The following is a 25,341-nucleotide window of genomic DNA, read 5'->3' on the forward strand; positions in this document are numbered from 1 at the left end:
ACTTAATTCTCCCATCGCCCATCGCTTTGAATGTGTAACCACAAAAAAGTAGTATACAAGTCCCATTCCTTTTCCCCTTTTTGTGCTCTTGCCTGTGCAGTCTCCATAGTAGAATATGACTGCCATGAATTCTCGCGGCAGCCTCGCAAGACTGTTGATCGAAGGCTGATCTTTGCCTCTTTGATTTCCTTCCTCTGCTCTCATTGCTGCTTTTGTATATCTTACTCGGTTGTTTCTGGGGATGGGGTGGAGGTCAGGGAAGGGTGTTTCGGTTTACGTTGCGCTTTTGTTTAAGGCAGGGGTGCACAAACTTCGGCCCTCGCCGGGCCAGGTTTTCAGGATTTCCTCAATGAATATGCATGAGATCAATATGCATACAATGGAAGCAGTGCTGGCAAACAGATCTCATGCAAATTCACTGGGGAAATCCCGAAAACCCGACTGGATTCGGCTTTCGAAGGCTGGAGTTGTGCACCCCTGATTTAAGGGGTAATCACTTTAGGTGGCATCTTCTTGTACAATTGTTTGTTTCATTACAGATTTGATAATCCACATTTTAACAAAGATTACTAAGGTGGCATGTAATAATAATCTAAACAGAAAGTAATTCAAAAGTAAAAATTAATCGGAGCAATCACATTCAGCACATCACCCATCCTTAATGCAATAAAATTCCGCTACAGTCTGGCAGAGTGCTGTACGCCCACAAGTTCCAGCCCCAGCCCTCCTTTTTCTTAATCGGCTCAATGTTTATCCCAGGACAAGCAGGCAGCATATTCTTAACGCATGGGTGACGTCACCGACGGAGCCCTCGGTACGGACCTTTTTAACTAGAAGTTTCTAGTTGGCCGCACCGCGCGTGCGCGAGTGCCTTCCCGCCCGACGGAGGAGTGCGTGGTCCCCAGTTTTTTCGTTTCCGCGGAGCGAAGAAGACGCGTGTGTTTTTCAACGGCCGTTGAACTCACTTTTTTGCCTTCCCGCTCGCGAATTTTTTCTTATTTTATTTGTATTCACCTTCGGGTTTCTTTTCTTTTAGTTGCAAAAAAAAAAAAAAACTTTGATTTTTTCTATCTTTTTTCGTTTTGCCCCGGCGGGGCCTGTTGCCATTATCCAGGCCTCGGGATTCGATTTTGCGGAGGCTGTTTTCCCCTTCATGCCCCCGCAGGTCGGTTTCAAGAAGTGCCAGCGGTGTGCACGCCCGATCTCCCTCACTGACCCACACAATTGGTGTTTACAGTGTTTGGGGCCAGAGCATCGGGCGGACTCCTGCACCCGCTGTGCCACTCTTAAAAAGCGGACGCTTAAAAACCGAAAAATCCAACAAGATCTGTTGTTCGGCACCGGGTCGACCATGGAATCCTCGACTTCGACAGCGGTACCACAGAAATCGGCACCGTCGGCTTCGACGACGCCCGACCCCACATCGGCGCCGCTGGCGCAAGGTAAGCCGGCTAAGAAGCCTACCCCTTCCCTCGAGCGCCCACCAGCCACAGTGGCGACACCGACCCTGCCGGCCTCGAGCCGAGCCCGAAAGCGCTCCGTCCCGATTTCGGTGAGTGCCTCATCATCGGCCTCCTCATCGCCGGGACGTAGAGCGGCACCTAAGGAACCGAAGAAAAAGAAAGCGGTTCCGGTGCCTCCCCTGGATGACCGAATTGCGGCCATCCTCCAGGGTCAACTGCAAGACCAGCTGAAACGTCAGCTCGAGCAACTGTTGCCTACTATCCTGGCACTGCTCCTTCCGGTACCAGACCGGCCCGAGCCCCGTACCGAGCCACCGGTGTCCACCCCATCGGTACCTATTAATACCTCCATGCCGATTCTCTCGGCCCAACATGCCACTGCGGATCCTCCTCGGGACCGAGCGGAGCACCATTCTTCCCGGGACCGGGACCGACGCCGGTCCTCTTCCCCCGGTACCGTTTCGGTACGCTCTGGGAAATCTTTGTCCAAGACTCACCATACCGACCCTTCCACCCCGGTGTCGCGTCATGCACACCCGGAGGTCCGGGACCCAGACTTGTGGGAAGAGTCTCCCCCCGGTACCGAGGAAGATCTCTCCTCCTCTGATGAGGATCCCTCAGCTCCTGATGCCACCTCCAGGCCTGAGCAATCCTCCTTCTCAAAGTTTCTCAGGGAGATGTCTGCCGCCCTATCCCTCCCTCTGGAATCAGACTCCAAGAAATCCCAAGCCTTTCTAGAGGCTCTGGATTTTGAGCAACCTCCCAAGGAGTTTTTTAAACTACCCGTGCATGACATCCTACGGGAGACTTTCTATAAAAATTGGGAAAACCCCCTTACAGTACCTGGGGCCCCACGCAAGTTAGATAACCTTTATAGGGTTATCCCTATTCCAGGATTCGATAAGTCACAACTTCCCCATGAGTCCCTCCTGGTTGAATCCACCTTAAAGAAGACTCAGGGCTCCAGTGTCTATGCCTCCACCCCTCCTGGCAGAGAGGGTAAAACCATGGACAAGTTTGGCAAGAGGCTCTATCAGAATGCCATGTTGGCCAACAGGGCGAACAACTATTCCTTCCATTTTTCATTCTACATGAAACACTTGGTCCAGCAGTTGTCAGCCCTCCAGAAGTATCTCCCAGAGAGGAAGATCCCACTTTTTCAGCAACAAATCTCTGGTCTCCTCCAATTGAGAAAGTTCCTGGTCCGCTCGATATATGATTCCTTCGAGCTTACCTCCCGTGCCTCTGCCATGGCTGTAGCCATGCGCCGCCTGGCCTGGCTGAGAGTCTCAGACTTGGACATTAATCACCAAGATCGTCTAGCCAACGCCCCTTGTCTTGGGGATGAACTGTTTGGAGAGTCCCTGGATTCCACCACCCAAAAACTCTCTGCGCATGAAACTAGGTGGGACACCCTGATTAAACCAAAAAAGAAGGCTCCGCCTACACGTCCTTACAGGCCTCAAACCTCATACCAGCGCAGATTCTCAGCCAGACCACTCAACCCGCCTTCCCAACAGTCTCGGCGGCCACGGCAGCAACATCACCAGGCGCAGGCACGTTCTCAATCCACTCAACCTAACAAGCCTCTGCCTTCTGCTAAGCCGTCTCAGCCCTTTTGACTCTTCTCTCCAGGGCATAGCCAGTCTTCCACCTTCGCTACCTCTTCCACAACCAATCGGAGGTCGTCTCACCATTTTCTCCAGCCATTGGGAGGTCATCACATCGGACCAGTGGGTCCTCAACATCATCCACCACGGCTACTCTCTCAACTTCCAGACTCTTCCACCGGACAACCCTCCCGTAGAGTCTGCTTCTCATTCATCTCAAATCCCCCTCCTCCTGAGGGAGGTTCAATCCCTCCTTCTTCTCAATGCCATCGAAGAGGTCCCTCCAGAACAAAGGGGTCAGGGATTCTACTCCCGCTACTTCCTGGTACCCAAAAAGACAGGAGACCTCCGTCCCATTCTCGATCTCAGGAACCTCAACAAACACCTCGTCAAGGAGAAGTTCAGAATGCTTTCCCTTGCCACGCTCTACCCTCTTCTCTCTCAACACGACTGGCTATGTTCCCTGGACCTCAAGGAGGCCTACACTCACATCTCCATCAATCAGACTTCTCGCCGCTACCTGCGTTTCCAGGTACACCACCATCACTATCAGTACAAGGTGCTTCCCTTTGGCCTCGCCTCATCTCCCAGGGTATTCACCAAGTGCCTGATAGTGGTAGCGGCCTTCCTCCGGTCTCACAACCTCCAAGTGTTCCCCTACTTGGACGATTGGTTGGTGAAAGCACCGTCGCCTCAACTTGTGCTACAGGCTACTCATCACACCATCTCTCTCCTCCATCTCTTGGGGTTCGAGATCAACTACCCCAAGTCGCATCTGCTTCCCACCCAGCGACTTCAATTCATCGGAGCTGTTCTGGACACCACTCTAATGAGGGCTTTTCTTCCCTCCGATCGTCAGTGGACCCTGCTCCATCTCTGTCGTCAGGTCCTCATGCATCCCACCATTCCTGCCCGACAAATGATGGTCCTCCTGGGCCACATGGCATCGACAGTTCATGTCCTTCCTCTGGCACGCTTCCATCTCCGGACACCTCAATGGACTCTCGCCAACCAATGGTCACAAACGACGGATCTTCTTTCTCATCCCATCTCTGTGACATCATCTCTTCAGCAATCTCTCCAATGGTGGTTGAACTCCTCAAATCTTTCCAGGGGTCTACTCTTTCATCTGCCCCCTCACTCCATGACCATCACCACAGATGCCTCCCCCTATGCGTGGGGAGCCCATCTAGGGGATCTACGCACCCAGGGTCTTTGGACCCCACAAGAGCGTCAGCATCACATCAATTTCCTGGAACTCAGAGCCATGTTCTACGCTCTCAAAGCGTTCCAGCATCTTCTCTGCCCCCAGGTTCTTCTCCTGTGCACAGACAATCAAGTCGCCATGTACTACATAAACAAACAAGGCGGCACCGGATCTCGCCTCCTTTGCCTCGAGGCCCTACGCATCTGGACCTGGGCCACGGCCCGCAATCTTTTCCTCAAGGCGGTCTATATCCAGGGCGAACAGAACTCCCTGGCCGACAATCTCAGCCGCATACTTCAACCTCACGAGTGGACACTGGATCCTCCAACACTCCACTCCATCTTTGCTCGATGGGGCACTCCGCAGGTGGACCTCTTTGCAGCACCTCACAATCATCAGCTGCCCCAATTCTGTTCAAGACTCTTCTCTCCTCATCGTCTGGCACCAGATGCATTCCTGCTCGATTGGAAGGATCGGTTCCTGTATGCCTTCCCTCCACTTCCTCTGATGTTGCGGACCTTGTTCAAGCTCCGCAGGGACAGGGCCACCATGATTCTCATCGCCCCTCGATGGCCACGACAACACTGGTTCTCCCTCCTGCTCCAACTCAGCTCCAGGGAGCCCATTCCTCTTCCTGTGTTTCCTACTCTACTTACACAGCAGCATCAATCTCTACTACATCCCAATCTGTCTTCGCTCCACCTGACAGCTTGGTTTCTCTCGGGCTGACCTCTCCAGAGAATCTATCTCAGCCTGTCCGTCTCATTTTGGACGCCTCCAGGAAACCGGCCACCCTCCAATGTTACCATCAGAAGTGGACCAGGTTCTCCTCCTGGTGTCTGCGGCATCATCAGGATCCCACCTCTTTGGCGGTGGAATCTGTACTGGACTATTTGCTCTCTCTGTCCAATGCTGGTCTCAAATCTACCTCCATCAGAGTCCACCTCAGTGCCATCACTGCATTTCACGAGCCTATCCTCGGAAAACCCCTCACGGCTCATCCTCTGGTTTCCCGGTTCATGAGAGGTCTCTTCAATGTCAAACCACCTCTGAAGCCTCCTCCTGTCGTCTGGGACCTGAATGTGGTTTTATCAGCTCTCATGAAACCTCCTTTTGAGCCTCTTGCCTCAACTTCGCTCAAATTCCTTACCTGGAAGGTGCTTTTCCTGATTGCCATCACCTCTGCCAGGAGGGTTAGTGAGCTGCATGCACTGGTCGCTGATCCACCTTTCACTGTTTTTCACCATGACAAGGTGGTCCTGCGCACCCATCCTAAATTTCTTCCTAAGGTGGTCTCAGCTTTTCACCTCAACCAGTCCATTGTGTTGCCTGTCTTTTTCCCTAAGCCCCATTCCCATCCTGGGGAACAGGCGCTGCACACGCTGGATTGTAAGCGTGCCCTAGCCTACTATCTTGACCGTACCAGGGCTCACCGCTCCTCTCCTCAGCTTTTTTTGTCTTTCGACCCTAACCGTATGGGTCATCCTGTCTCCAAACGAACGCTTTCCAATTGGCTTGCTGCCTGTATTGCGTTCTGCTATGCTCGGGCCGGTCTGTCACTGGAAGGTGCTGTCACGGCACACAGAGTCCGAGCTATGGCTGCTTCTGTGGCTTTCCTCCGCTCCACGCCCATCGAGGAAATCTGCAAGGCGGCCACTTGGTCCTCAGTTCACACGTTCACTACTCACTACTGTCTGGATGCCTTCTCCAGACGGGATGGACACTTCGGCCAATCTGTGTTACAAAATTTATTTTCCTAATGGCCAACCATCCCTCCTCCCTCTTTGTTAGCTTGGAGGTCACCCATGCGTTAAGAATATGCTGCCTGCTTGTCCTGGGATAAAGCACAGTTACTTACCGTAACAGGTGTTATCCAGGGACAGCAGGCAGATATTCTTACGTCCCACCCACCTCCCCGGGTTGGCTTCTTAGCTGGCTTATCCTAACTGGGGACCACGCACTCCTCCGTCGGGCGGGAAGGCACTCGCGCACGCGCGGTGCGGCCAACTAGAAACTTCTAGTTAAAAAGGTCCGTACCGAGGGCTCCGTCGGTGACGTCACCCATGCGTTAAGAATATCTGCCTGCTGTCCCTGGATAACACCTGTTACGGTAAGTAACTGTGCTATCTGTTTATTTACCCCACCCCCTTTTTACAAAACTGTAGCGTGGTTCTTAGTGCTAGCGGTGGTGGTAACAGCTCCGACATTCACAGAATTCCTTTGAGTGTCTGAGCTGTTACCACCGCAGCTGGTACTAAAAACCGCACTACAGTTTTGTAAAAAGGGATGGTTAATTACATTATTGATCTGTATCAGATGGTATATTAATAACTACAAAGCACAAGCCAGAAGATAAGTTGAATTTTGTCATCTATCTCACAATATATTTTTAAAGTCAAATTTAACAAAGCACGGTTCATTCAAAGGAGGTTTTTAAGCCAGTGAAGTGAACGCTCTACCACCGCTATTCCACCATTGTGGAGGTGGGAGGGCTCCTGTCTGAGGCTTTTTCCTTCCTTAGAAATGGTCTTCTGGCTTGTGCTTTGTTGTTAATATACCATCTGATACAGTGCATTCTATCATTGTGAAAGTGTTTTGTTCAACTATTGTTGGTTTTCACATCTGAGATTTTTTGCTAATTACATTATTGATACATTGATCCTTCTTTATTTTTGCCTCCCCTTTTTTTTAATTTTTTTTTGAAGAGCCTAGGCAGGGATGATTGTTAAATTGTTTCTTTACCTTTATATTATAAGCTGATGGCTATACTGATGTATCCTGTTGGTTTGGAAAATTAATACATAGGTTTTTGAAATTGCTTTTTTTTTTCTTCTTTATTTTTTAACCTAGTAAGTACAGTATAATCTCGTTATAACGGACTCGCTTATAACGGAATCTCACTTATAGTGGATGGGGTCCGCTTGTCCCGGCCGTGTGCCATTATAAACATACAGAAAATCATCGCATATAGCGTATTCGCATATGACAGACTTTCGGATATAACGGACAACCAATTTGGCCCCCAGAGCCGCTTTTAGCTGTAGTTTTCTTCGGCTATAACGGACATGCAGGCTCCGCCTACAAGGCGCATGGCGTGCCAGTGATATAGTATCAAAATGCAGCCCAGAAGAAAATGACAGATTGCTTTTCTTTCCAGTACAGTATGACATAATGCTTTTGAACATCTTTTAGTGTTCTGGTTTTGCAATCATTTCGTGCCATACCAATGTTTTGCTGAGTTTTGCTCTTGATGTTGCTGATATGCTTGTGCAGTGACTGTTGTTCATTGATTGTACGTTGTTTTCAAGTGGACCTAAATAAAGTTTTAAAAAAAATGCAACTCTGGATATAATGGACTCTGGTTATAACGGACTGTTTTGCCAGGTCCCTTGAAGTCCGTTATAATGAGATTACACTGTAGAGGCCAGTTGCATTTCAGCTGGAAGTTTGGGACTGAATTAGACAAATCTATTGAATGAGTAATAATTTCAGATTGAAGAAACTATGGAACAACCTACGTAGGTGCTTCGCATGCACTATCAGAATGAGTATGCGCCGAAGGCCAGATTCTCTCAACGGCACCGTTCCTGGCGGCCACCTAAAAAAGCAGTGCTGATAGGATGTCGATTGCGCAACGGCGCCATTTCGAGAATTGTGGCCACAGCGAAGATAGGGACAAGAAATGTAGGCCTACATTTCCGGTGCCTATCTTTGATGTGAATCGCAACTATGGAGGTGCCTAAGGTCACTTCCAGTAATAGTAGCAAAAAAGAAGTGGACTCGCATTTAAGATCTGCCAAATGCTGTGTGGAAGGGGGGAGGGACAGTTGGGACTTGTGCTGTACCTAGGGCCACTGTGAAGAACACACATGTGTGGCCCACTTTGGTCTGTATTCTTTGTTGAAATGTTAATAAAAAAATTATTATATAAGATCCGCCAAGCTAATCTTCCTCCTTTCTTAGACAAGTTACTGATTCCTTACACTCCATCGAGAACTCTGCGGTCTACTGACCAAAATCTTTTTTTCTGTACTATCTCTGAAAGTTATTGGCACGAGACGAGCAGAAATATTTTCAGTAGCAGCGCCTACAATTATGGAATTCACTGCCCGGATATATCAGAGGAGAAGTTGCTCTAGAGCAGTGGTCTCAAACTCAAACCCTTTGCAGGGCCACATTTTGGATTTGTAGGTACTTGGAAGGCCGCAGAAAAAATAGTTAATGTCTTATTAAAGAAATTACAATTTTGCATGAGATAAAACTCTTTACAGTTTATAAATCTTCCTCTCCCCCCAAAGGCCTGTATGTTCCCCCCCTTCTTTGAAGCGTCCTCCAGCTTCCCCCCTAGCCTCCTGGTCTTAGTTTCAGTTAATTACCGCAGCCTGCAGAGAGGAATGCTGGTGTTGGGGGGGGGCGTTCTTTGCAGGCTGCCATTGGCCCCCACAGCACGTTCCCTCTGCCACGGTCCCGCCCCTCCTCTGACATCAGGGGCAGGAATGCGGCAGAGGGAACGTGCTGCTGAAGATGACGGCAGCCTGCAAGGATTGCTACAGCACCAGCAATCTTCTCTGCAGGCTGCAGTAATTATCTGAAAGTAAGAGCGGGAGGCCAGGGGGGAAGCCAGAGGACGCTCCAAAGAGCGGGCAGCACTAGTACAGACAGCAGTAGTACAGACCTTGGGCCACAAAATAGTACCTGGCGGGCCGCATATGGCCACGAGTTTAAGACTACTGCTCTAGACAAGTTGAAAACGTTTCTTGAATATTATATATATAAAATATTATGTTCACCATGTATAATACAATGTCTGCCATGCTATGTTAGCCATGCTACGCTTGAGTATATATATAATACATCTGCCATATATATATATATATATAGTGTGATAAACATAGGGCTCCTTTTACTAAGCTTTCACCTGTCTGGTAGAAGCTAGAAAATAAATAAGATATGTATGAATGTATTTACCCCCCTCCTTTTATCAAACTGCGCTAGAGGTTTTTAGTGTGGGCTGGCGACGTAAGTGCTCCAATATTCATAGGAATTGTATGAGTATTGGAGCATTTACTGCGCCAGCATTCGCTAAAAATCTCTAGCGCAGCTTGAAAAAAGGAGCCCTTAATTTAGCTATATGTTGTGTATTTTGATGGTTTGGCAATAGATGTGTGCTCCATTTCTTCCCTGTATTCTATGTGTGCGTATGTATATTGATTTGAATATTGGTCTTGTAGCATGGTGGGTTAGTATCGAAACAAAGCTTTAGAGACATTGAACTCTTGTGTGTGACTAACATGGGAGAAATCAACACTGATCTTTGCAGTCATAATTCCCAGGTCTTCATCACTAAATGAATTGTATCTTGGATCCCAAATATGGTCTGGATCGGTTAAGTAGGCACTCTTCCCAGAGTCTTTTGGGATTTGTAGTTCTGCTTTAGTCTTGTGCGACCAGGGCCTCAGGTTAGTTGGTTCTTTGTGAAATGGGGACCTTCTAAGCAGTTCTGCATTACTCTGGAGCAGAGGCTAGGTGCTGTGTATTCCTCTTGCAGAGTTTAATTAATTACTTTTTGTTCATTAAGCAACAGAACATTGAAGAACTGGACCCCCGAGGCCGGACTCCCTTACACCTTGCTGTTTCCTTGGGTCACTTAGAGTCTGTGCGAGTCCTGCTGAGACACAAGGCCAATGTCACACGAGAAAATCTACAGGGATGGACAGGTAAGCACTAGTTTTGATTTATTTTTTGCAGACTTAACTGTACCACTTTTAGCTGGCTATAGCTGGTTCTGTAAGTTATACTTTGCAGTGTGGCTCAGCTCCTGGTGTGCAATGCAGTATTCATTTGGAAACATAACATAACATTTTATTTGTATACCGCTGTACACTTCCCCCTCTGTATTCGCGGTTTCGTTGTTTGCGGTTTTTCGTGCACAGGCTCTGCCCCCAAATTTACGTCACAGGAAGTCACTGCTCCCAGCGATACACAGGGAGAATCAATCCTCCCAGCACTGTACAGAGAAAATCGCGGCACTTTCTTCACAGGAACAGGTAAGGCTATTTGCAGTTTTGTGTCTTTTTTTTTTTCCAGCTTTTTACAGAAAAACGGCAAATAACATATGTAAAGTTATTTGCGGGTTTTCTTTCTTCGTGGCCATGCTGATCCCCTATCTCCGCAAATACGGAGGGAGAAGTGTACACCAAATAGTTTGATGCAGTTAACTTTTCAAACAAACTGAGCATTTTCAGCATAAATACAAAAGAAAAATATTTACTATTCCTTCATAAACTTATAATACAAAGAAGTTTTCAGACTATGTCTGAAATGCTTCTAATACAGCCTCAGGACCCTGAGGTTGTGGGTTCAAACCCATGCTGCTCCTTGTGACCTTGGGCAAGTCACTTAATTCCCCCATTGCCCCAAGTACATTAAATAGATTGTGAGCCCATCAGGACAGTCAGGGGAAAGTGCTCAAGTACCTGAATAAATTCATGTAAACCGTTCTGAGCTCCCCTGGGAGAACAGTATAGAAAATTGAATAAATAAATAGTGTGAAAAGTTTCAGCCTCTGATAACCAGAGCTGGTATTGTGACATCACAATGCCTCATTCCACCAATGCCTAAGAGCCAACCTCATCAGTGAAGTCATAATGGCTTGATTGTCCCATACTTGGCTCACTTTTACTACATTTTTATTTCTAGAGTGGCGTAGGGGTTAAAGCTACAGCCTCAGCACTCTGAGGTTGTAGGTTCAAACCCACGCTACTCCTTGTGACCCTGGGTAAGTCACTTAATCACCCCCTTGCCCCAGGTACATTAAATAGATTGTGAGCCCATCAGGACAGACAGGGAAAAATGCTCAAGTACCTGAATAAATTAATGTAAACCATTCTGAGCTCCCCTGGGAGAACGTATAGAAAATGGAATATATATAAGGCATCCAAATTTAAATAGTAGGCGAACCTCAACAGGGAGCTAATGAAGCTGTCTGTAATAAGGAGAAACATGGTCTGATATTTTTTCAAACCGAAAATAAGACCAACATCCAAATGTTGAACTCTACGAAGCTGGTTAAGATGTCTCTGAGGGTTGGTGAGGTACACAATATTGCAATAATCTAAAATACTGAGTATGAAAGATTGGGAAAGAATGCAACAAAGGCTAGAAAGCCTCTTTTGCCTTGTCCTATCCCCACCCCAACTCATCCTGTTGACCCTGACTATCACTGTGACTCCCCAGTGCTATTTTCCTTAAAACATCATGAGGATGTTCAATAGACAGGGACAACAGCACTTTGTGCATTGTGAGATCAGTATCTGGAACTGCTGGCCCTATGATCATATTGGAATGTGTTTGTTATCCCAGGACAAGCAGGCATGATATTCTCACATGTGGGTGACGTCATCTACGGAGCCCCAGCGCGGACAGCTTTTCAAGCAAACTTGATTGAAGTTTCAAGTTTGCTATGCTGCACCACGCATGTGCATGCCTTCTTGCCCACTAGAGGGCGCATCCCCACCTCGTGGTCCTCAGTTCAGTTTTTTCCGCGGAGCCAGAAGCCCTGTGGAAATTGTGCTCTCTCTTTTTTGCCTTCTGACACCGCGTCTGAGTCGTTTTTCTCAGTCGCTGTGCTTGCTTTATTTTTTTATTCGTTCGTGTGTTTGTTAATCGTCGAAAAAAAAAAAAAAAAGATTTTTCGTTCGGCTCCGGGGGCTCCCGGTAGCCGCGGCCGCGGGACCTCGTTCCGTTCCCGGCCGTTTTTCGATTTCATGTCCCGTCCTTTGACGGGCTTTAAAAAGTGCGCCCAGTGCGATCGGCTACTTTCTCTCACCGATCCCCACCGGTGGTGCTTACTTTGCCTGGGTCCCGAGCATCCCACCGATTCCTGCCCCAGGTGCTCGACTTTTCAGCTAAGAGCTCTCCGCCGCCGTCGTGCCAGAATGGCGGAGCTCTTTGCTGTCGACTCCGCGGAGCAGGCCTCGACGTCGGCCTCGGCTTTGGCCCCGGCCTTGACCTCGGCGTCGACTCCCTCGGCCTCGCCGAGACATCCTGCTTCCTCGAAGCCGACAGCCTCGACTTCGAAGTCGACGGGGGGTAAGTCCTCTCTTCCTTCCTCAGCTCCAACTTCGAAGAAGCCATCCTCGGGATCCTCGACGGGGGCGGGTGGGTCGTCCTCGGCCCCGCCCCGAGCGTCGAAGTCGGGTGCCCCGCGGGAATACTCGAGACCGAGGTCGCCCTCGAGGGAGCACCCGCCGGCCCCGGATCTACCAGCCATGATGGCGGTGCCGGCTTTTCAGGACTTGCTCCGTGCCCTCATTACCTCGGAGCTGTCCGGCGCCTTAGCGCACCTGCAGCCAGCTTCGGCCCCGAGTGCCCCGGCTTCGGCGGCCTCGGTCTCGGTGCCCTCGACTTTGGCCCCCAGGGTGGTTCCGGCCTCGACCCCGACCTTGCCCTCGACCTCGGTCGACCAGCCGGAACGGAGTGTGCGGCCTCGGGACAAGGTGCGGAGAGTTCGGAGGATCTCTTCCACTTCTTCCTCGTCGAGGTCCTCCCGGGGCTCCTCGCCCTCGGGTCGGCCTCGGGCGAAGCGCCGGCCGAGGAAGCCCAAGTGTTCTCGCGGGTCTCCTCGGAGGCGCGGTCGCTCCTCGCCGACCGGGGCTGAGATGCTACGTGTCTCGGAGCTCCGCCTCGATAATCCGAGGTTGTTCCGTTCCTCCGAGGGAGGGTTGTCAAGAGACTCCTCGCCGAAACGGAAGGGGCAGACCTCGGTGCCTCGTACCCCGGGGACTTCACACAGGGGTTCCTCGGGGCATAGGCGGTCCCCGACCCCGTCAAGATCGCTTGGGGCGGCCTCTTGGGGCTCGGGGTCTGGTAGGGAACCTCGTCATTCCCGTGATGCTTCCCCTTCCTTTTTGGAGACGCGGGCCTCTCGATCGCCCTCCCCTCCGTCCAAACCCTCCTCCTTTTCCAGATTTGTGCTTGATATGGGGAGGGCCTTGGACCTGGATCTGGTGTCTGGTTCACAATACACCAAGGAGTTTTTGGAGGAGCAGGATTTACCTTCTCCCCCGAGGGAGACCCCTCGTCTGCCTCTTAATAAAGTCCTCCATCAAACCTTCCTGAGGAACTTGGACTCCCCTCTTACAGTCACAGCGGTTCCATCTAAAATGGAGTCGAAGTACCGTACCATCCCATGTAAGGGCTTCGAGAAGGCGCAACTGTCTCACCAGTCGTTGCTGGTGGAGTCGGAGTTAAAGAAGTCCCAGCCTTCTAGCCGCTGCGGTCCCTCCCGGGCGGGAAGGGCGGACTTTGGACAAGTTTGGTCGCCGCCTCTATTCCAATTCCATGATGGCGGCCAGGGTCCTTAATTATGCTTTCACTTTTTCATCTTATCTGAGGCAGATGGTGAAGGCATTACCCCGTTATCATAGGGTCATGCCGGATTCCCATAAGGGGGACTTTGGTAAATTTATGGCCAACTTGTCACAGCTGCGCCTATACCTTTTTCATGCAGTTTACGACGCATTTGAGTTGGCCTCCAGAGACTCCGCCTTTGCAGTAGCGATGCGCCGTCTCGCATGGCTCCGAACGGTTGATATGGACCCGAACTTGCAGGAGCGCCTAGCCAATCTGCCATGTGTCGGATCGGAATTGTTCGATGAGTCCTTGGAGGCGGCGACCAAACGCCTGTCCGCTCCATCGCCTCCTTGGTCCGTCCTAAACCACGGGTAACGCCGCAGAAGCCATTTAGACCTCCACCGCGGCGATACCCTCAAAAATCTACACCAGCATTCTCGAGGCCTCCGCCCAGGCACCCACCGCAGCAGGGCAGAGGGGCCCAGCCGAAACCTCAGACGCAAGGGGCGTCTAAGCCAGCGCCGTCTTTTTGACGTGATGAGCGGATGGGGGCGGGCCCCCTCCACACTCTCTCCTGACCCCCTGCCCATCGGGGGCCGGCTGCGGGCCTTTCATTCGGCCTGGACTATGATCACGTCAGACGCTTGGGTGCTCCGTCTCGTCTCCGAGGGTTACTCGCTAAACTTCTCGGCCACGCCGCCGGAACAACCGCCGGGGGCATCTCTTTGCAACCGAACCCAGCTTCCTCTTCTACTCTCGGAAGCCAGGGCCTTGTTGAGCCTTCGGGCGGTGGAACCGGTCCCCCCAAACCAACGGGGGCGGGGGTTCTACTCCCGTTAATTTTTGGTCCCAAAGAAGACCGGGGACTTACGCCCCATTTTGGACCTCCAGAAGCTCAACAAGTTCCTGGTCCGGGAGAAGTTCCGTATGTTGTCGCTTCCGGTTCTCTACCCTCTGTTGGAGGAGGGGGACTGGATGTGCTCCCTAGACTTGAAGGAAGCGTATACTCATGTTCCGGTGCATCCCGCCTTCCGCAAGTTCTTACGGTTCCAGGTGGGGGAGTTGCACCTTCAGTATCGTGTCCTCCCCTTCGGGCTGGCCTCGTCTCCTCGAGTCTTCACGAAGTGTATGGTGGTAGTCGCGGCTGCCCTGAGATCTCAGGGGCTGCAGGTCTTCCCCTACCTGGACGATTGGCTGATCAAGGCATCATCCCGGGAGGGGGTTATCTCAGCGACCCGACAGACTATCATCTTCCTTCAACGTCTGGGGTTCGAGGTGAATTTTCCCAAATCGCAGCTGTGCCCTGCTCAATCCCTTCAGTTTATCGGGGCCGTGCTGGACACGGTTCGCCTTCGTGCGTTCCTTCCCTCTTCGAGGCTGGAGGCTCTGCTTCGACTGTGCCATCAGATTTCGCTGCAGCGCTCCGTCTCAGCGCACCGGCTGATGATTCTACTCGGCCACATGGCATCGACGGTTCATGTCACACCGTTTGCCCGATTGCATCTGAGACTCCCTCAGTGGACCTTGGCCTCCCAGTGGCGTCAGGATCGAGACCCGCTCTCCCTTCCTGTAACAGTGACTCCTTCCTTGAGACGTTCGCTCCGTTGGTGGACCAACTCTTCCAATCTTTCCGGGGGTTTGCTCTTTCTCGTCCCTCCACATCGCAAGGTCCTGACCACGGACTCTTCGGAGTACGCGTGGGGGGCTCACCTCGACGGTCTGCGGACTCAAGGTCTATGGTCTGCGGAGGACCGTCTTTGTCACATCAATGTGTTGGAGCTTTGCGCCATTTTTCTGGCAGCTCGAGCGTTCTTCCATCTGCTGCGCAATCAGGTAGTCCTGGTACGGACGGACAACCAAGTGGCAATGTATTATGTAAACAAGCAAGGGGGGACGGGCTCTTGGTCCCTGTGCCGGGAAGCCTTGCGCCTTTGGGAATGGGCGGTCTCCCAGAACATCTTCCTGCGGGCGGTTTACATTCAGGGAGAGAAGAATTGTCTGGCCGACAAACTCAGTCGTCTTCTCCAGCCGCACGAGTGGTCGCTCAACTCCCGAGTTCTGCGAGAGGTCTTCGACCGCTGGGGGACTCCTCAGGTGGATCTGTTTGCCTCCCCGGAGACTCACAAACTGCCCCTCTATTGTTCTCGGATTTACTCCCAGGACCGTCTCGAGGCCGATGCCTTCCTTCTCGACTGGGGAGGGAGGTTCCTTTATGCGTTTCCTCCTTTCCCTCTGATCTTGAGGACGTTGGTTCATCTCAAGTCATCCAGAGCCACTATGATTCTCATTGCGCCTCGTTGGCCTCGTCAGCACTGGTTCTCCCTGCTCCTTCAACTCAGTGCCAGGGAGCCTCTACTTCTGCCTGTTTTTCCCTCTCTGCTGTCTCAGAATCGGGGTTCGCTGTTGCATCCCAATCTTCAGTCATTACATCTGACGGCTTGGTTCCTTTCCCCCTGACTTCGGTTTCTGTTTCTCAGTCGGTCAGGGAGGTGTTGGAAGCCTCGCGCAAGGTCTCGACTCGGCTTTGTTATTCCCAGAAGTGGACCAGATTTTCATCCTGGTGTTCCTCGCACCATCTGGATCCGAGTTCGGTTCCGGTGTCCTCGGTTCTGGAATATTTGTTGCATTTGTCCAAGTCTTGGCTAAAGACGACTTCCATTCGGGTGCATCTCAGTGCTATTGCTGCTTTCCATCGGCATCTCGAGGGACGTTCTCTCTCTCTTCATCTTCTGGTGGTTCGTTTCATGAGGGGTTTAGTGAATGTTAATCCTCCTCTGAAACCTCCTCCTGTGGTTTGGGATCTTAATGTGGTCTTGGCTCAGCTGATGAAACCTCCTTTTGAGCCTATTGTCAAGTCTCTTCTTAAGTTTCTCACTTGGAAGGTGATCTTTTTACTTGCGCTCACGTCTGCTTGTCGGATTAGTGAGCTGCAGGCTTTGGTTGCGGACCCACCCTTTACTGTGTTCCATCATGACAAGGTGGTTCTTCGCACCCATCCTAAATTTTTACCTAAGGTTGTGTCTGATTTCCACCTCAATCAGTCAATTGTTCTTCCGGTGTTTTTTCCGAAGCCCCACGCTCATCCTGGGGAGGTGGCGCTTCACACTCTTGACTGTAAGAAGGCGTTGGCTTTTTATCTTCAACGCACCAAGTCTCATCAGAAGGTTCCTCAATTATTTTTGTCCTTTGATCCTAATCGGTTGGGACATCCTGTTTCCAAGCGTACCTTGTCCAACTGGTTGGCTGCTTGTATTTCTTTTTGCTACGCTCAGGCTAGTCTCGAGCTGCATGGTCGGGTTACGGGACATAAGGTCCGAGCGATGGCAGCTTCTGTTGCTTTCCTCCAGTCTACTCCGATGGAGGACATCTGCAAGGCTGCCACTTGGTCTTCGGTTCATACTTTCACCTCCCACTACTGTCTGGATACGTTATCCAGGAGTGACGGCCGGTTTGGCCAGTCAGTTTTGCGAAATCTGTTTTCCTAAATTGCCATCCTCCCACCTACCCTTTTTTGGTTGGCTTGGAGGTCACCCACATGTGAGAATATCATGCCTGCTTGTCCTGGGATAAAGCACAGTTACTTACCGTAACAGGTGTTATCCAGGGACAGCAGGCATATATTCTCACAACCCGCCCTCCTCCCCGGGGATGGCTTCTTTGCTGGATATGGAACTGAGGACCACGAGGTGGGGATGCGCCCTCTAGTGGGCAAGAAGGCATGCACATGCGTGGTGCAGCATAGCAAACTTGAAACTTCAATCAAGTTTGCTTGAAAAGCTGTCCGCGCTGGGGCTCCGTAGATGACGTCACCCACATGTGAGAATATATGCCTGCTGTCCCTGGATAACACCTCTTACGGTAAGTAACTGTGCTTTTCCTTCTACAGCTCCTTGTGACTCTGGGCAACTCGCTTAACCTTTCATTACTCCAGGTACAAAATAAGTACCTGTATATAATATGTAAACTGCTTTGATTGTAACCACAGAGAGCCAGTATATCAAATCCCATCCCCCTTCTCTTCCTTAAAGGACTGAGAATCTCCCTTCCTCTCTCCACCAGATCCAACATCTCTTCCTTTCTCCCTCTCTTCTTCTTTCAGGTCCATTATTTCTCTTTCTTTCCTGGGATCCATTCTCTCTCTTTCTCCTCTACCTCCCCTCCATTCCCATAAGCAGTGACACAAGGTCTTTTCATGGCTGCTGAAACTGGTCGCCTCAGCCATATCTTAAACTGGTGGCCTCTTGGGTTCCACTATTGGGTCGGCAACTCATTTCCCTGCCCCTCTCAAACATGCCCCATCTCAGCAGTCTACCTTAAAGGTGGTCTTCTATTGGTCCATGGCTGTGGCTGTGTTGAACATACATTGGCTGTGGCTTTCCCTCTTGCTGTCCTGCCTCTTCTGATATCACTTCCTGTTTCTTTATGAGCTGGACACGTCTAATGGAAAGCTTCAGACCAGGCTGCAAGCAGCATATGTGCAGTGCAATACTGCTTCTGTTCACAATCAACAGAGAACTACCTTTAAGGTAGACTAAGGGGGAGGGAGTTGATGCCTGATTGCACTGAGGACAAGGGTTGGGAGTGGAAGAGAGCAGAAGAAATATTTGAAGGAGATAGGAGTAGGGTTACCAGGCGTCAGGATTTACCCGGACATGTCCTCTTTTTAGAGGCTATGTCCTGACATCCGGACGGCTTTTCAAAACCCAGCACTTTGCCCGGGTTTTGAAAAGTTTCTAGCTCAGGACCATGTCAGGAGAGCATCTGCACATAAATGGATGTAACGCAGTGATGTCATGTACATTCATGTGATGTCATTGTGTCACACATGCACAGATGACCTCCCAACGCGGCTTCGAGCACAAGAACAGGTTGAAGGGAGGCAGGGCTGGGGCAGAATGAGGTGTGACTTGGGTGAAATGGGGGCAGGGCTGGGTGGAACTGGGCATGCTTGGGGCAGGGCCATGGGTCCAGATTTTACAATAGTAAAATCTGATAACCCTAGATAGGAGACACTGTAACAAGCTTAATTTATTTATTTTTTTTAGATATTCACTGATTATTTTTTTTTTAAATCACAGCTAATAATTAATGCATTAATCGCAGAATTAACTACCTTGCATCCCTACTGAAAACACAAACTCTTCATCCAGTATTTATGCACAAAACTTATTAAATCCAGGTTTTGAAATGACTGTTGTGCAGTATCTCAAGTAGGAGAGGCAATTTGTGCTTATTTCTTTGCCCACGTACCATTTTCAAAAAACAAAATTTTAAGCTAGCCAAAACAAGAAAGTTGCTTTGTAGAGGTGGGCAAACAGATTGCCGAGAGTTGCAAATATTTTGGAGCTGATAAGGGAAATAATTTTCAGTGATCTGGGCTTGCAATCCACTGGACGCTGGGCAGGGTTGTTATGTGTCATCCTAAACCACAGTCATTTTACGCATTCTTATTTATAACTTTGGTTTTACATTATTGAATAATTTTTTTTAGATGCAAAATATCTTTGCTCCTTCTGCTACTTAGACTCCCTGGGGAATAACTGCATTTGTAATGGTCCTGTTTATTTCTGCTTTATTTAAACCCCACTCATTGGGGTTCCAGTTTTACATGAGGCTGTAAGCACAGGTGACCCCGAGATGGTTCAGATGGTCCTGCAGTATCGGGAATACCACACAGCCACCATGGCGCTCGGAGGAGTTCCGGAATTACTGAAGAAAACACTGGAGGTATCTGGAGATAAGATCTTGGTTTTCAATTTCTAGATTTTACATTAAGTTAATAAATATGGAGGAATTGTTTACTATGGTTTATTACCATTTGTAATGAAAGGCCCCACATAGAGGAAGTTCTTCTCATGCCTGTATGTTTGCAGATTCAGGTTGTGTATATTCTGCTGGAATTTCAGGCTGGTTCCATGATTTAGCAGAGATGCCAGGTTTCCCAGTTCCACACTGGATATTTTGGGCCACTCCTGGATTTCAGACCACTCCATCCTGATATATTAGGGAACCTTGCAACACCAATTTCTTTTTTTTTTTTAATTTATATTTATAAATTTTCAATTATAATCAATCAAGTTTAAACTTGTACAGAAAAGCAAGATTCAATAAAGAAAGAAACATCCAACATATTAAATTTCAAAAGAAAAATAAATTCTGTCTTAAATCACGCTCAAGTCCTCATATAGGATCCAAGATTAAATCAAACGGAATTTAAAGCAATCAGGTACAAAAGAAGAAAGAAACAGTAATAGGTAGAACTGTAGTAAGGCAGTCATCTATACATCATACATTATGAGCTTTCTCCAGTCTTGACAGAGACAGGAATGTTGTCAGTTGTGAGGGTTCAAAGAAAACAAATTTATGCAACTTATAATGAACAATACATTTGCAAGGGTATCAGAGAAAAAAGGTTGCTCCCAGGTCAGTAATTGCTGGTCTTAACAATAAAAATTCCTTTCGACGCCTCTGTGTGTCCCTGGCCAAATCAGGAAACATTTGAACTTTCAATCCCAGAAATTCCTTGTGTTTATTTTTAAAATATAACTTCAATAGCCATGTTTTATCCAATGTAAGAGCAACTGATAGGAGTAAAGTAGCCTGGGCCTGGGTGTGCTTTGGAGGTGGTATGTTCAGTAGAGAATGACACGGTGGCGGTTACCCGTGGCTAGCCGCGTTTAGCCGCGGGTAACCTGCCGAAACGGGGAACAAAAAATAGTGGCCTCTGCGGGACGGGGACAAGGCCATTCACCGCCCCGTGGAGCAGTGAATGGACTTGTCCCCGCAGTGAGGCAATCAAGATCGCGCGGTCCCCGCCATCTCCCTCTCTCCACCTCACCTTTGAACTGAAGAGCAACCGCCGGTTGAATTTCTGCCGGTCCGCGCGAAGAAAAAAAAAAAAAGCCTCTCCTTTTCTCCTGCTCTTATCGCCATGCTGCAGCTACTAAAGCCTTTCCAATCGCTGCCTGGCTGGCCCAGAACGTCCTCTCCAACTTCAGAATTGAGTCGGAAAGAAGACTTCCGGCTTTAGCAGCTGCAGCATGGCGGTAAGAGAAAAGGAAAAGAAGGGAGGCTTTTTTTTTTTTAGCGGCAGGGAGGCAGCAGGCTGGCTTTGGCTAGGGAGGGAGAAAGGTAGACAGGCACAGGCAGGCAGGCAGGCTTCGGGGGTGGGGGTGAGGGTGGGATAAAGTGTGGAAGACAGTGAGAGGGACATAGGAAGGAGGCACTAGGGGCACTAAAGACATGGGAAGGAGGCACCGGGGGCACTAAAGACATGGGAAGGAGGCACTGGGGGCACTAAAGACAGAAAGGGGCACTAAGGACATGGGAAGGAGGCACTGGGGCACTAAAGACATGGGAAGGAGGCACCGGGGGCACTAAAGACATGGGAAGGAGGCATTGGGGGCACTAAAGACAGAAAGGGGCACTAAGGACATGGGAAGGAGGCACTGGGGCACTAAAGACATGGGGAGGAGGCACTGGGGGCACTAAAGACAGGAAGGGGCACTAAGGACATGGGAAGGAAGCACCGGGGGCACTAAAGACATGGGAAGGAGGCACCGGGGGCACTAAGGACAAAGGAAGGAAAGAGGGAGGGAATAGAAAGGGACAATTCTTGGGCCTGAGTGCAGAAAGAAAGAAATGAAAGAAAGGATACACAGACAGAAGGAAACGCAACCAGAGACTCATGAAATCAATCACCAGACAGCAAAGGTAGGAAAAATGATTTTATTTTCAATTTAGTGATCAAAATGTGTCAGTTTTGAGAATTTATATCTGCTGTCTATATTTTGCACTATATTTGTATATTTTTCTATAGTTACTGAGGTGACTGAGCTTGCGGAGCTGGGGCGGAAACAGGGTTTTAAAATTTTAGTCTTAGTAGTTTGCCGGTCCACAAAATAATTCTTTTATTTCTGCCGGTCCACGGGTGTAAAAAGGTTGAAAAACACTGATGTAGAGTATGCTGGCTTTCTTTTTCGCCCAGCCGAATGCGTTCAAAAAGCCGCGCTCGCGTTGATCAATCTTCTCCTCTCTTGCAACTTCCTGTTTCCGGTTGCGTCAGAGGAGAATATTGAACAAATGAGCACCCGCACATGCGGCTGGGCGAAAAAGAAAGCCGGCATACTCTACATCTAAGGTGAAATGGAGGGAGGGAGATGGCGGAACTCTGCAGTCGGTCGGGTGTCTGCTATTTTTGTATCACTGCCTGCCTGCGCTCACGTTCCAGATCCTCCTGCATTTTTAGTGTGCACAATTGACCTGATTCGAGCTATAGGTGAACATGGGGGACACGTCATTGAAAGGGAGGACAAGTTAATTGATTTATTTTATGTTCTGTTTTTACTACAGGACAGAGGCACTGAAACAGATTCTCAGTGCAGTAGTAGTAGTGGCAGAACTCTCTTCTGTCTTCATGGTTTTTCGCAGTACTGAGGCTTATATGGATGCTGCGGGGACGGTGACGGGGCAGTGAATGGGATGGCAGTGGCGGTGACGGGGCAGTGAAAGGGATAGCGGTGACGGTGACAGGGCGGTGAAGGGAACGGCGGTGACGGAGCGGTGCAGAGGATGGTGGGCCGGGGACGGTGCAGTGACGGGGACAGATTTTTTCCCCGTGTCATTCTCTAATGTTCAGGTCTGGGAAGGGAACAGAGCAGCACTGAGGGAAAGGGTTCCCAAGAGCCACCCAAACTTTCTCTGGTAGCGCTATAGAAATAATTAATAGTAGTAGTAAATAAAACCCTCCCCCCAAAAATCCTCCATCGTACTCAGTTACCACTCAGTGAAAATGTTGGAACTGTGTCAAGAGAAGGTTTATTTACAATCAGTGTATCCAAAATTAAGATAAAAATGCTCAACTCGATCACAGAAATAAATCCAAAAAGATCCCAAGTAATATAGCCAACTTTAAATATAGAGGAGGAGATGAAGTCTCAGAATATACCAGCTGGCTTTTCATACCTATATACATACAGGCTTTTCAACAAGGTGCCAGAGTCGGGTGCTCACTACCCTCAAGACGCAGCCAGCTCTAATCACCTCTATGTGCAAATATGTGTAACTATGGAGCTCATTTTCAAAAAAGAAAATGGTCCAAAAAGTGGCATACTGTGAGGTTTTTTGGATTCATTATTTACTTATATCATACTTTGAACCACAGTTCTAAAATCATAATTTGATAACATTGGTTTCAATCTGCATAAGAGTCGCATTTGAAAAAAGAAGATTTAACTAGATAAAACTTGCCTGAAAGGGATATGAATTTCTGACTTAAGCTCTCTGCTCTCACCAGAGGGACCTTTCTCTATATTATCTGTAGAAGGTGGTCCAAGGAGCTTCAGATCACCATTTTCTCTCTCATCTTAGAAAGCAGGCTGTATTCCTTTCCTGCTTGTCTTCATTCTTTACCTGCGCTGTGTTTTGTTTTGTCTCAGGCGCCTGACTTTTATATGGAAATGAAGTGGGAGTTTACAAGTTGGGGTAAGTATAATAGCGATGGAATGATATACAGTGGGGGGCTCATAATTGAAAGAGAAAAACGTCCAAAAACCGGCCTAAGATGGCACTTGGACGATCATCAGTCAAAAACGTCCAAGTGCCGATAATAAAACTGGGTTTTGGATGTATTTATAAATGACCTAGGCCTTCATAGTGCCGCTGAATGACCATAGCTAAATGGGGCGTGTCAGGAAGAGTGTCGAGGGCGGGATTTGGGCGGGAAGTGGGCAGGCTTAGACTTAGTCGTACTGCATGTATAACCAAAAGTTATACAGCACAGGATCGATGGAACTTGGACGTTGTGACTTAGACCATTTAAAACATGGTCTAAGTCACAAAACCCACCTAAAATGACCAGATAAGCACTGTAAACACATAATACAGACCCCCCCACACACACTACCCCAGTGATCACCGACACCCCCCCATAAAAATATTAATCACAACTTGAAAATTGTGCCTGGATAACTGGTAGTTATCTGGTTATTTGGATATTTCCGTTTGAATATTGACCTGAATAGCTTAGTAGAGAACATCAGATAAAGACCTGCATGGTCCATCCAATCTGCCCAACAAGATAAACTGCTTCAGTCAGTGTGACTCCAGAGCACAAAGGAACTGAAGAACCAGAGAAAAATCAGTAATTGGGTGAGTGGGTTCCACTTTCTATTGTTTCAATGCAAATATTCTTCAAACGTTAGAAAAATAGAACATGATCCTCAGGACTGCAGCAGATGCAAGGGTGTTCCAGACTCTACAGCCAGGGCCAGATGCACAAAACTCTAGCACCGTAAAGCTACAGTGCCAGAGAAATTCCCTCCCCCCTCCAGCTTAAATACCCTCCTCCCACCTGACTGTACAGGCTATGACCTCCCCCCCCCCCCCCGACTGTTCCCTGTACCTTGTTTAGAAGACCGGCAGGAGGGATGCCCAATCCCTCCTGCCTTAGGGCCTGCCTCTTCAAAATGGTTGCTCTGCCCAGTGCATCCTTATATGGTATTATCCCAGGACAAGCAGGCAGGTATTCTCACTAGTGGGTGATGTCATCAGACAGAGCCCCGGTACGGACGTCTCACAAGCACGTGTTGCTTGTAGAAACTTAAAGTTTCTAGATGCCCGCACCGCGCATGCGCCGGTGCCTTCCTACCCGGAGATCCGGGCGTGTCTCCTCAGTTCTTTCTTTTCCGCGGAGCTGAGAAGTTCAACTTCATCATGCGCTAGCTGAATTCAGTTAAATTTGCCTTCCTTGTCCGCGTTTTCGCTTTCTTTTAATTACAGTTAACAGTTCTTTTCTTTTTCAGTAAAAAAAAAAAAAAAAAAAAAAAAAAGAAGATTATTTCCTCCGGCGGGTCGAACGGGCCGGCCACGTGGCTCAGGCCCACTGGCTTCGACCTCGCGGCGGAGATTTTCCGGCCTATGTCCCGGCCAATCACCGGGTTTAAAAAGTGCAGCAAGTGCCAACGCGCGATTTCACTCACGGACCCTCACTGGCGCTGTTTGCAGTGTTTGGGCCCTGACCACATCCCGAAATCGTGCAGGCCTTGCTCTACCCTTACGGCACGCTCATTCAAGCGGCGTTGCCTATTGTGGGAATCGATGTTCAAGATGGACGCAGCTAAGGATCCCTCAGCCTCCACTTCATCTGATACCTCCCCGGTTCGGGCGAAACCGGCATCGACCCCTCCTGCATCGAGTGTGGTGAAACCGGCATCGCTCACCCCGACACCATCCACGAGCTCGACGTCGGTGCCTGCCCCGGTCTCCTCGGTTCAGGTACCTCTTCCTTCCACAGTGCCACCAATGGTCATCAAAGTGCCGAAAGCTACTAAGCAGAAGCACTCGGCCTCGAAGGAGCGCGATGTCCGTGCAGGAGGACCCCCTTTCGGTGCGGATCCCTCCTTATCGGCTTCGCTACGGTCCGTGCTGGAAGCTCAATTCGTTGAGCTCATGCAGACCATCGGACCCGGGCTCATCGCTGCCATACAGGGTGACCTCCCGGTACCGGTCCAAAGGGGCGGTCCGCCCCCTCCCCCTCCCCCACACCGTTCGACCTCGACAACCGACGAGGACGAACGGGGGAGGGCGGCGATGCCCACGCGGCAAGCCTCGCTTACCGATATGCCGCCATTAGAACCCATTACGCCTCCGCGCCAACATGGGACCAGACCTCCGATCGATACTCGAAGCCCTGGGCATAGTCAGGAAG

At 49.5% G+C, this 25,341-nt stretch overlaps 1 protein-coding gene across 2 annotated transcripts in view; it reads left to right on the plus strand.

Moving 5' to 3' along the window:
* ANKRD13A (ankyrin repeat domain 13A) overlaps positions 1–25,341 on the plus strand; it is a 93,075-nt gene that overhangs the window by 7,938 nt on the left and 59,796 nt on the right. Inside the window, exons 2-4 of one of the 2 annotated variants that reach the window (XM_033954903.1) lie at positions 9,859–9,997; positions 19,237–19,361; positions 23,072–23,117. In XM_033954903.1, coding sequence (XP_033810794.1) covers positions 9,859–9,997; positions 19,237–19,361; positions 23,072–23,117 — 310 coding nt within the window. The remainder of the gene's footprint in view (positions 1–9,858; positions 9,998–19,236; positions 19,362–23,071; positions 23,118–25,341) is intronic. The other variant, XM_033954904.1, reaches the window with a different exon arrangement.

Source organism: Geotrypetes seraphini, chromosome 8 (assembly GCF_902459505.1).
Source record: "Geotrypetes seraphini chromosome 8, aGeoSer1.1, whole genome shotgun sequence".
NCBI classification, from domain to species: Eukaryota; Metazoa; Chordata; class Amphibia; order Gymnophiona; family Dermophiidae; genus Geotrypetes; species Geotrypetes seraphini.